The sequence below is a fragment of the Acipenser ruthenus genome, chromosome 9 (assembly GCF_902713425.1).
Source record: "Acipenser ruthenus chromosome 9, fAciRut3.2 maternal haplotype, whole genome shotgun sequence".
Classification (NCBI taxonomy): Eukaryota; Metazoa; Chordata; class Actinopteri; order Acipenseriformes; family Acipenseridae; genus Acipenser; species Acipenser ruthenus.
In genome coordinates this window covers 33185530-33197134 of record NC_081197.1, presented here as the reverse complement: position 1 = coordinate 33197134, position 11605 = coordinate 33185530, and the positions used below count along the sequence as shown (strand labels likewise).

The window sequence follows — 11605 nt, the reverse complement described above, 5'->3', positions numbered from 1 at the left end:
ATACAGTAGCTATTATGGAGTGAGCGTTTATGTATAGGGAAGAGCTTTATCACGAGCAAAAAGTTTATTTTACATGAATAAAACCAGCTGATCAACAAAATGAAGGTATTGTGAACACCACTTTGATTTTGTTGTAGTTCTTTCACGTCTCGTTAAATGTAAATGCATTAAATAATGATATGTTAGTAATTAGCTGCGTTTGTTGAAAATGCAACCGAGTCCGGTACTATTAGTATATGGAAAGGACTGTAAATCAAGATATTTGGCTGAGTCTAAGCATAACGACCGACTGAGCAACCCGGGGTGAGCTTGGTACTATAGTGGGCTACTAGTGGGGAGGATGCCTGGCCGTGCTGTTCGCGAAGTGTAATGAGTTATTAACGATACGCTGCGACTGTAGTGCGATGCAGCACGCAGTGGGATATTGCATTTGCGAATGCGTTTCGTTTGTAACGGTAGTGAGTACGGCGTATGGACCGTGAGTCCCTGTACACCGCAGTATTCCGTACTGACATTGAAGTGGACAATATAAAGATTTCAGTGAATTCAATAATAATAACTGTACATAGGGTTGATACAAATTCTAACACAAGGCGTCACTAGAACACCATACACTTGAGTGTCTTCTCTGAGTTGTAAAGCATATGAAAACGCAATTAACTGTTCATCAGCCCCTTACAGGTAGTTGAAAAGCACGAGGAATGTGAATGGGATTATTTATTAATACAGAAGGTTTTGGCACACGTTTTGTTTTTATACATTTTTTTTTCTTTATTTCTGTGTTAAAATAATTACCTTTGTAATTGCTGGACTGTTCTGTGTGATTTAAATGGTTCAGTGATACCATGGACATTGATGCACTTGTATGTATAGGTATGCCGACAGATGCATAGCTTTGTTATTGGTTTTGTAAAAATTAATTACCAATAATAATAATGAACTAATTAACATTTAATTAATTAACAGTTGTCTGTTATTAAAGAAAAAAATAATATTTATTTATTTATTTACTTATTTATTTATTTATTTAATCAAAACGCTTAAACCCATTAGTTAATTTCCTATAAAGTCAGTGCAGCAAGTTAAGGACAAATAATAATAATAATAATAATAATAATAATAATAATAATAATAATAATAAATAAATAAATAAATAAATAAATAAATAAATAAATAAAAAAGTCGATCAAAATGGAGACATCCGGACAATTTAGTTCATCCGTTCTGATATGATTGGTTTACAAACTTTGTCAAGTGGGGTCTTAAACAGGACCCGAGTGATTCTGCCTCAACATGACGAGGTAACCCATTCCATACCCTCACGCTCTGTGTGAAGAAGTGTCACCACCCTTCTATCCCTAGCAGTGGTGTAAATAAATAAATAAACGACAAATATCCAAACACACAATGATTTACACTACTTATTGCAAGTAAAGCAGTAATTTCGTTCCAAAACCAGAGTAGGCGTCCCTTTCGTTCCACCCTGGGTCAGATGTAACCAATGGTGTCTCTGCAACCCGAAACTTTCCATTTTCAATTGGTTAAACACAGAATGAAAGAAGAACCTCTGTCATAAAAGTTCTCATAACTGATTCCGACTGCTTAAGTGTTGAGAAACAAAGCAAGCGAGTTGAAGAATATACTCCTAAAATACAAGGCTAGGGAAAGCACAAGCTCTGTGAAAAATGATAGTGGAAAGGATTACCGAACACAGTGGGGACCTCCTGGACCTCGAATGTGGGTTGATGACAAGTCCCATGAATCTGGGTTATTTCTATGGGGACTCCCCCGCGTCGAGCGACCAGTCCGGCTCCCCACAGTCTCACTATTCCCCATGTTCTCCAAATTCTGACTCAGAATCTTCAAGCAGCTGGAGCTCCGCCGGGTGCTACGCCAATCCAGACGGAGTCACCGAAAACGGTAAACAGACTTTCCACATTTCTGTCACCCGGAAAAAAAAAAAAAAAAAAAAAAATTACAGACTTTTTAATTTACACGGCAGTTTTTTGTTACATAATTATAGTATAAGACGTTCGACTTGACGAGATAGGTAAACTTAATAGATACTGTATTTCCAATAAATAAGTACATAGACTACACACATACATTTTAATAATGTGCTTGGTATATATATATATCTTTATTTTTTTCTTTTTTAATTTCTTTAGGCACGGTTAGGAAAATTATTATTATTATTATTATTATTATTATTATTATTATTATTATTATTATTATTATTTGTCCTTAACTTGTTGTACTGACTTTATAGGAAATTAACTAATGGGTTTAAAGTGTTTTGATTAAATAAATAAATAAATAAATAATATTAATTCATTTTTTTCTTTAATAACAGACAACTAAGATCTTATTAAAATACAAACTTGATTTAACTAACCAAAACAGACTGTAAGATTTGTTTTAATTGAATAACACATGGAGGAAAATTAGCCAGTTTAATACAAATAAATCACAAGTGGATTAGTGGGATTAGGAACCATTTTTGTTAGATAAGAAAAGAAAGTGAAAAGCCCCAGTGTCAGATAATTACCCCATATGGACAGAATTTTAAGGACTGTTTTTAAGGAAGTTATTTTGAACAGATTCCCTTATGTTTAACAGTGCTTAGCAAAATGAAATACTAATAAACCCTTTCTAAAGGAGGGTCATGAACTGCAACCTTGATTTAGTTTATAAAAATAGTTCTTAAAAAACAAAACTAGTTCTTTAAAAAGTATAGTCTATGTTTAGGTAGTTTAGGAAGAACATTATAAAGTGCAGCCAGTACTAAATCCTACTCTCCCTGTTGTTTTGGCAGGTCAGTCCACAAGGGGTGGGGGGAAGCAACAGAACAAAGCGTTCCAGGGAGTTCGTGTGAAAAACCCAGTGAAGGAGCTCCTGATGAACAAACGAAGCAACCAGATGTCACAGAGCCCTCGGCAGGAACACAACCAGGTAGCTAGGGGAGATTCAACAGGACAAATAACAGAGGCAGCGCTACTGGTCGAGTGTCGATTAAACAGACACCACATACACTAAACATTTGTGGTTGTTTAAAACAAATGGCTGGCCATTCTAGTTCTGGTGACACATGGTAGATACATGATTTGATTCGAAATACTAGAAACATACTAAACTCAATATTTAATCAGTCAAAACACTTGTCATTGAATGTATCATGTCTCTTTTAGCATTTCTAAGTTCTGCACTGTGTAGTGTTTATTAGTTACTGTTAACTTTTTTAATTAAGACACCCAGTAACCTATTCCATAGATTAACAGTGCAAAAAGCAACCCTAACCCCAGCCTGTTCTGTTTTGTGAATAGGTGCAGTGGAATACAGAAGGACCTGAGGAGTTTAAAGGTATATATTGATTGTCGAGCTATAAACAGCTTTAATAATAAGTGCACAAAGTGAGAAATATAACCTCAAACTGTTACTGGGTTACAGGGTTCCTAACTTGTATTGTTTTCAATGACTTAATGCATGTGTACATTGTTAATACATTTTCTACACCTTTCACCTGGAAAATATTAATAACAAATAACCCAAAAATAAGCCAGGAGAGCTGCTAAAATACTCGGTCTCAGCTTTTTTTTTAAAAATATATATATATTGTCTTTTATAATACTGTTTCTGGTTTCATGTGGTGTCTGGTTGACCGATCAAGTGTGGAGATCATAATTTCTTTTTATAGGTTGTCCATATTATTTTTAAAAGGTATTCCCTTACATTTCAATAAGAACTTCTAGATTAGAAATGATAATAAGTAGTCTTAGATTTTTACTATTGACAAACCGGGAGGTATAGAATCTTGTTGCCTAGTTGTGTTTTTAACATAGCTCACCACAGTCTACATTCAGAGTCCTTTCTAAGTGTTGGTAACATATCTATGTACTTTGGTTTTGACAGAGCTGAAAACGATCCTGCATGAAAGAAAGAGACATGCATCAGAGAGCGTGTTCGATGCTTTCAGTCACAAAAGAGCTGCTCTGTTCCGTCTTCTGGTAACTATTCCCTAATTTTGCAAACATATTCCCCTCCTTTAGTCCTTTCCATCTTTTTCCTAACATGGCTCTTATGTTTTTTTTAATTTTCCAGACACCCCCCCAAACACCCACATCCATTGAGACCATGGACAATGGCCAAAGGAATGAACCCAGAAGCTCAGAAGCAAACCCTAATATCCTGAACATCATCCAAATGGTCAATGACAATGCCTCTCAGGTTTCCCTGACAACAGTGCAGTTTAACGGGGGTAATCCATCACAGGATCACCAGAGAGACCAATATTATGAGTCTTATGGGGGGCAAGTTTCCATGGAGCCACAGGTTAGCAGCCCACCCCAAGCCAGTGATCTGGACCAGATGTTCCCCTTCTACTCTCCAGCCCAAATGCAAGAGTTCCCCTATACTTCACCATGCTTGGCCAGTGACCAGTCACCTGGTTATCCAGCAACCCAGCCAGATATCCTGCAATTCAACATTCCAAGCCAGATTGGGAACCAAGAAGAGCAGCAGAACCCCCTCAACACGCCCAACATCTTCTCTTCCCCAGCCCCCCGGCTGGACCCTCAGATCTTCTCCACTCCACAGCTTCCTTCAAAGTGTCCCCAGATTCCCCAAGAGCCCGGAGGCATGTCGTTCTTCCAGTGGCAGATTGAGCAAGAGGACAGGAAGTTGGCCAACATCACCCAGGAGCATCTCATCTCCAAAGACTCTGACGGTGACACGTAAGTAGGCAAAATAACAAACTGCTTCCAAAAGCCAACAACAAACCAGTGCAAATCAAACACAAGTTGCTAGAACTGTCAGTACATGTGATCATTTTTTTCATTATATTTATTAAATAAAATGTGCACACAGTTGTCAAAAAGGTAAAGACTAGGGACAACATAACTTTAAACAGCACTAACAATTAGGGTATGTGCAATTGAAAATTGTAGGTACACATTTAAAAAAAAAAAAGAAAAAATGCAGAGGCAATACAGTGGCTATTGATAGAATGATCCCATATTATTTTCTCATTTAAACATAACAGTGGTATGAACCAATACACAGTTGTCATCCATTGCAATACCATGTGCTGCTGTAACAGAATAGTGCAGCCAATGATACCAGTGGTATTTTTCTAACTTTTCTGCAAGGGCTGCTGCGAGTTTAACTGAGATTAATGCTAATGTTTTTACAAGCTGGTGCAGGCTAACAGCATTATCTCTTGTTCCCAGGTTCCTCCACATTGCCGTGGCCCAAGGAAGACGAGCACTGTCCTACGTGCTCGCCAGGAAAATGGCTTCATTTGGCATGTTGGATGTCAAGGAGCACAATGGCCAGGTAAGAGCGCCTGCTCTGTAATCTTACTGTCAAGACACACAGCTGATCCAGTCCTGATTCTGCCAATTTGGTTCTTAGCAAGACAAGAGTGGTAGTCCCAATAAGAATGTAAAACAGCTATTGCTTTAGTTTGAACTTGAACATTTTATTTTACTATTATTGAAACCATGGCAAATTAAAATGGCCTTAGCAGATCAGACAGCGTTGGGACTGCTATTGAAAAAAAAGGCAACAAACAAATCAAAGTCCACTATTCTGGGTCAATATTTAACCAGTTCATAAAATTGAGTTTAATCTCAGATTAACTAATTTACTGGAAGGCAATGCGTCACTAGGGAGTCGCTACCAATAAATGCTTTTACTTCCTTGTGGAGTGTTACGTCACCTGCGTTGATAAGAGTGTTTTTCATTGTTTGTTTTTTTTCACTTGAAGAGTGCCCTGCAGGTTGCCGTGGCAGCAAACCAGCACCTGATTGTGCAGGACCTCCTGAGCTTGGGTGCACAGATAAACACAGCTGACTGCTGGGGCAGGACACCACTGCATGTGTGTGCAGAGAAGGGTCACGCACAGGCTATCCAGGTAACGTTCTCCACCATGCAATTTAAATAGGATTTACAATGTACATTTTTATTGACTATTCTCAACTCCACAACCGCGAAATATAATAATATATAATATATAATAATAGTAAGATTATCAATTCCCTAACTGCAATATAAAAAAGGCAACAGTGAAATGTCACCCTTTCAACCTTATTAAATATAAAATATATACAAATAAAAAAATCAAAGTGGTACATAGGCAGATGTTGTCCTATCAGGGGCTTGCTGCTGTTTAACTGACTGATTACTGTACATGCACTGAACAGGCAAGGCAAGGGATTGCTGATTGATGAACTTCCACTGAATCTTACTCTGCATTGATTAGAAATGAATCCCTGGCCTTGAGCTATCATTTCTTCCTTATTCCACAGTACGCTTGGGTAACTTGAGTCTGTCTGACAATTACAGACAGTAATGTACAGTATTTCCATAACAGTTTGAACACCCAAATGCCCATGTTTAGAAATCAAGAAAGTGCAAGTCAAATTAGTTCATATATTGTAGTTTAAATAATGGGAATGTGCATAGCTGCATAGATCTCACTGTACCATGCAGTGCAAAGTGAGTGTTCCTTTGATTTCACGTTGGGTTATTTTGTGTTTTGGCAGGCAATTCAGAAGGGAGTCCTTGGAAATGGCCAGCAACTGGATCTGGAGACCATAAATTATGATGGTGAGTTTCTATTTTTCAATACATTTCATTATATAAAATAGAAAATTGATACCAGACAATTGGATAATTCCCACTGTAATGCCCATTTCTGTTATAACGTATCATGATACAATGCTTAGCCACCCCTCTATAATATTATTTTTTAAATCCAGCCTCACAAACCAGAATTTTTCATATGCAGTACATTATGTGTTGCTGGACAGGGGAAAAATAGAATCTAGTGACATAAATAAAGTCGCTTTTCTTGTTTAAAAAATGCTTGGGCATTACAGGGTTAAGTTGTTTGTAGACAATTTTCCTGCTCGCACTTTGGCCCGCACGTCAGCAGTGTGAAATCTTAGTGATGAAGGGAATGTAAGGAGGTGCCTGTGCTTTGCTTCAGGTATGACAGCGCTGCACCGCGCGGTGGTCTCCCACAATGCTGGGGTGCAGGAGCTCCAGAAAACCCTGCAGCCCCGTTCTCCCCACATCCAGAGTGTGCTGATCAAGAACAAGAGGCTGGTGGACTGTATCAAGACTCTCCTTCAGATGGGAGCAACCATCCATGCTAAGGTGAGTCTGGTGCACAGCAGTCTACCTACCATCCTCTCCAGGGACGTCATTCAGCTTGGAACTGCTTCGAGCTACATCATACATCATGGGGACTTCGATACCACATGTTTTTCTTGGATAACTATACCGAGCATCAAAAGAAACTTATCACTATTATAACACATTTATTTTTGAAAAAAAATAAGGTATATAAATGATGGACATTGATGAAATGTTTTTGGTTTCATTTTAATCACTTGATCATGCATCCTCGACCATGACACGCTTGAGTGACTGTGACTGAAGCATATGCACTTAATCACCTAATTAGTGAGACAGTTGATTGGACACTGGATATGGAGTGATTTCAGCTGTTGAATTGCAAGCTATAAAGCAATAAAAATCACAGAAAAAAAAAACAAAATGCCACATCTGTCAAGAGAGTAGCGCCTTCGTGCAATCGGCATGTTGGAGGCTGGACTAGGGCAGCGTACTGTGGCTCATCTTGGGTGCTCATAGCCAGCAATTTCAAACCTGGCGAGACGGTATAACCAGACATGCTCTGTCAATGACAGGCCACGAAATGGGAGACCAAGAGTCACAACACCTGCCCAAGATCGACAGATCATTTTGCAGCATCTTCGTGATGTCAATTGTTAATCAGCACTGCACCTGCTCTAAAACAGAGTTTGTCATTTTTCGATCACATCTAGTGAATTTTATCCAAATATAAGTGATAAGTTTCTTTTCATGCTCAAATATAAATGATACGTTTCTTTTGATGCTCAGTATATATACAGTAACATTATCCTAGTTAGCGTTTGCTACAGTTGTCACTTTAAGGGGATTGTATTGGTGTTATTAACTTTGTATTTTATTTCATGTCATTTCAGGACAGGAAGAGTGGCCGCACAGCAGTGCATATCGCTGCAGAAGAAGCCAACGTGGAACTGCTTCAACTTTTCCTGGACCAGCCTGACTGCCTCACAATCATTAATACAAAGGTACGACGCGTCTGAGACATAACGGCATTGCTGCGGTGTGTTTAGAGTTAATAACAGAACTCAGGGCTTTCTAGCTTTGTGTATCCTGACCCCTCTCCTCTTCTCTCCTCAGCTGTATAATGGAAACACGGCTCTCCATATTGCTGCCAGCCTGCAGAACCGTGTGGCTCAGCTGGACACGGTACGCCTGCTCATGAGGAAGGGGGCTGACCCCAGCACTCGGAACCTGGAGAATGAGCAGCCTCAAAACCTGGTGCCGGATGGGCCTGTGGGGGAGAAGGTAGACTGGATATTCCTGTTTGTTCCTAGCCATTGATATGCATTACAGTACATAAACCAATACTAGAGATACATTGATAGTAACCTGCTCCTATTCTCTCTCCTGCCCCCAGGTCCGGTGCATTCTGAAGGGGAAAGCAGTGAAGTCACGCGGCTCTCCTTTCTGAACCACCAGCATTTCGTCGACAACCACTGTCAGTTAGGCAGTCCAGTTTATTTGTCCATAACCATTTGCCACAGGCAGATGTGTGTTGTTTCTATGAAACAAATGAGCCTTTGTTCACTACTGTGTAGTGTTTGGTGTATTAAAAGAGACCGGGTTTGATCAGCGTGCAATAACAGTGTTAGTCAAGATGATCTGTAGCAGAATCAGAGATAGCTTTGTCTGATAAGTTGTTCCAAACAGCTATCTTGCATATGCAAATTCATGCCACATTTCCCTTATAAAAGGCCATGGTAAAAGCACAGCATAGAATTGTAAAGCATAGTGAACGATAGAAAGATTAAACAGGAAACACAGGGAGGCAAAGTATTGTGTGGCAAACTACATGTATAGTAAAAGCATTGGAAAAGCATGCAAATTTACAATGGAAAACTTTTGTTAAGGATTACAATTTGCTTCCATGCCTTACGTTTATTATTTGATTGACACAACTATGACACACTGATCAACCGGAATTTCTTGTGCTAAGAATTTTAATAACAACAGTTAGTTGTGATAATGCTGTACATATTTAATACAGAATCGTTGAACTTACTGTACTTATGCATTAGCAATCCAGTAAAGGAAGAATGTTTAATGTAAAATGTTTAATGAAATCGAATTGCCTCACCGTCATCACAATGCTAGCTTGAATAAATAAAGTGTGTTTCCAACACAAGCAGTCATTTAGACATGTAAGGGGCTTCATCACGGATTTAAATATATATTATTAATTTCTGTATGCACCTATTCCAGGTTCTAATAGAGAATTATAAGAACATATTTGTATTACACGTGGGTGTTACAGTACATGAAAAGAATCTTAATGAGCAAAAACTGTCAGGGCTAGTTTCACAGCGCCAGATTGGGACTAGTCTTGGAATACCGTACCTAAAGTAACTTTAGGACCAGTGCTAATCAGGGTCTGTGAAACCAGCCATCACAGTATGCTTTGTCTTAAAGAATGCCGGTGGGTAAACTCGAGTATCTGATGTAAGGGGGGATTTCTTTTTTTTTAACTGAACCCTTCTGAAAATGCATCATAGTTTGGACAACAAGCCTACACCATGGTACTGAGCGGGACTGAGATACTGAGCAGTATGTAATGAATCATTCAGCCTTTTAATAGGTTTGATTTACATAATGTTTTGGAAATTCATTTTATGATTTAAAAGCATACCGGTAATTGATGTGTTTATACTATTACTGTTATTGGATTATTGTAAGTAGTGTTTGAATTGTTAGCTTACATGTTAAGTGTATATGTGTATTGGTTTTGTGGGGGTTTTTAAATTGACTTGGATGATTTCAATGTTTTTATTAATATTATTTATGCCTTTAAAGTTCTCTGATTGTTCATGCAGCACGTAGGAGGATGTTTCCATGAAAACGGATCCTGGTTTATTATAAATGTAGTCAGGTTAGTTTTCAGAGTGTAATTTCAGCTGTAGTTTGTTTGCTCAGAACTCACATAAATTGACTAAGTATGTCTTGTAGACAATGTTTCTTCATCCAGCCTCTGTGTGTGTTTCTCATTTTTGTGTTAATTAATAAAGACATTTCTAAACAAATCACCTCTGTGTATTTTTATACAATGTTCTTTACCTATGTTTAGAATTAATTTTATTTACAGTATGTAAACTGCAATTTTACAGTATGCATAGTAGGGTTACCAACATTTTAACAATAAAGAGGGAGTGTGGCAAAGTGGTAAGTGGTAGCAGGTGTATAGCAGGTGCAGTGCGGTTACAGTAATTCCAAGAACGCACAGACAACAAAGTACAGGTGAAAATGATTGATTTAATGGTGTGTAATCCAATGGTCTGATGACCCGCCAGTAAATAATAAAGAGCTGGCAATACACAACAATGTGTACTGCACAGTACTGAAACAAAGGGTTGCAGTCCCGCAAATAATAGACGCGGTACAAAACGCACACAATTAGACACACACGATCACTGTTCCAAAGTGAGTGCTCTCAGTGCTTGTGGTGAAGTACAATATAATACGTGCTATTAGTGAAACAGGTGCTGATAACAATGTTTATTCTTGACGGTAGTGCAGTGGTGATGCGGTTTCGTGCTGGCCCTTGGCGACAGCTCCGGATCTGTGTTTAGCCGTCTAGTGATAACAAACACAGACAATTACTAAACAGACAAACAAACAAAACACTCACAAACTATTTTCGTTATTTATTTTTGGCAATCTCCCAGTCCTTCCAGTTTCCTCGTAACAAAACCCAAGCGATGGAAAAGATTTACAATTCTCCAGCCCCTTTTATGCGATTATGCATGACCCCTTGGTAAACGATTACAGCTGACTCTATTGCCTGCAGCTGCTACCTCGTTTACCTTCCAGGTCAATACATTCTCGCACTGGAGTCTCGTCTTTTTCCAGGCTGATTGACTTCCCGACCCAGGGAATGAACTGACAGGAAAACCTGTCCAAAGCCTTTCCCTTTCGCTACTTCGTATCCTCACAGGTCCAGAGGGAGATTTACAACCAGAACTCATTATATTTCCGTCACAGGGAGGTAGACTTTTTTGTGTCCCTATCAGTAAATCAGTGCATCATGCACGGTGGAGGAAAGGTTGCCACCACTGGATAACAAGCAAAAGACTGATTTCTGTCTTCATATATTGACCTCCCAACCACTCACTAGTGCAAAATGACTTTTACCATGCACTGTACTACCAAGAATTACAACCTGTTTCAGTGTTATTTAATTGTGTGTCTAATCTGGTAAATTAGGGCTGTCGATTGTTGGCTGCTGTTGAAATGATCACGTCTAAAATGAACTGGGATTAACTATACATATAAAACAGGCACTTTTATATTATGAATATCAGATGCTAGGAATCCAGTTTTTGGCACACATCACAGTAATGATCTAAGGCTCTTGTGCAATAATGGAATTTTCCAACAGCCTGCCAGCAAGCTCTAATAAACACTCATTTTATAGCATGGTTTTCCAAGTCAAACA

The 11605-nt window shown here is 38.6% G+C and overlaps 1 protein-coding gene across 1 annotated transcript; it reads left to right on the top strand.

Moving 5' to 3' along the window:
* Positions 1–1594: 1594 nt before the first annotated feature.
* LOC117405476 (NF-kappa-B inhibitor zeta-like) lies at positions 1595–10193 on the top strand. Its single transcript, XM_034008565.3, has 12 exons — positions 1595–1920; positions 2816–2952; positions 3324–3360; positions 3910–4004; positions 4099–4730; positions 5226–5331; positions 5765–5911; positions 6543–6606; positions 6989–7158; positions 8031–8141; positions 8254–8421; positions 8534–10193. Exons 1-12 carry the CDS (start codon positions 1686–1688, stop codon positions 8585–8587), a joined length of 1956 nt encoding a protein of 651 aa, XP_033864456.3. The 5' UTR covers positions 1595–1685; the 3' UTR covers positions 8588–10193.
* The last annotated feature ends 1412 nt before the right edge of the window (positions 10194–11605 follow it).

Bases quoted from the DNA above. Each gene is read 5' to 3' on its own strand.
- LOC117405476 (XM_034008565.3), top strand. From the start codon at position 1,686: ATGATAGTGGAAAGGATTACCGAACACAGTGGGGACCTCCTGGACCTC. The intron at 2,953-3,323 runs GTAGCTAGGGGA...TTTTGTGAATAG, and splicing joins CTCGGCAGGAACACAACCAG to GTGCAGTGGAATACAGAAGG. The intron at 3,361-3,909 runs GTATATATTGAT...TGGTTTTGACAG, and splicing joins AGGACCTGAGGAGTTTAAAG to AGCTGAAAACGATCCTGCAT.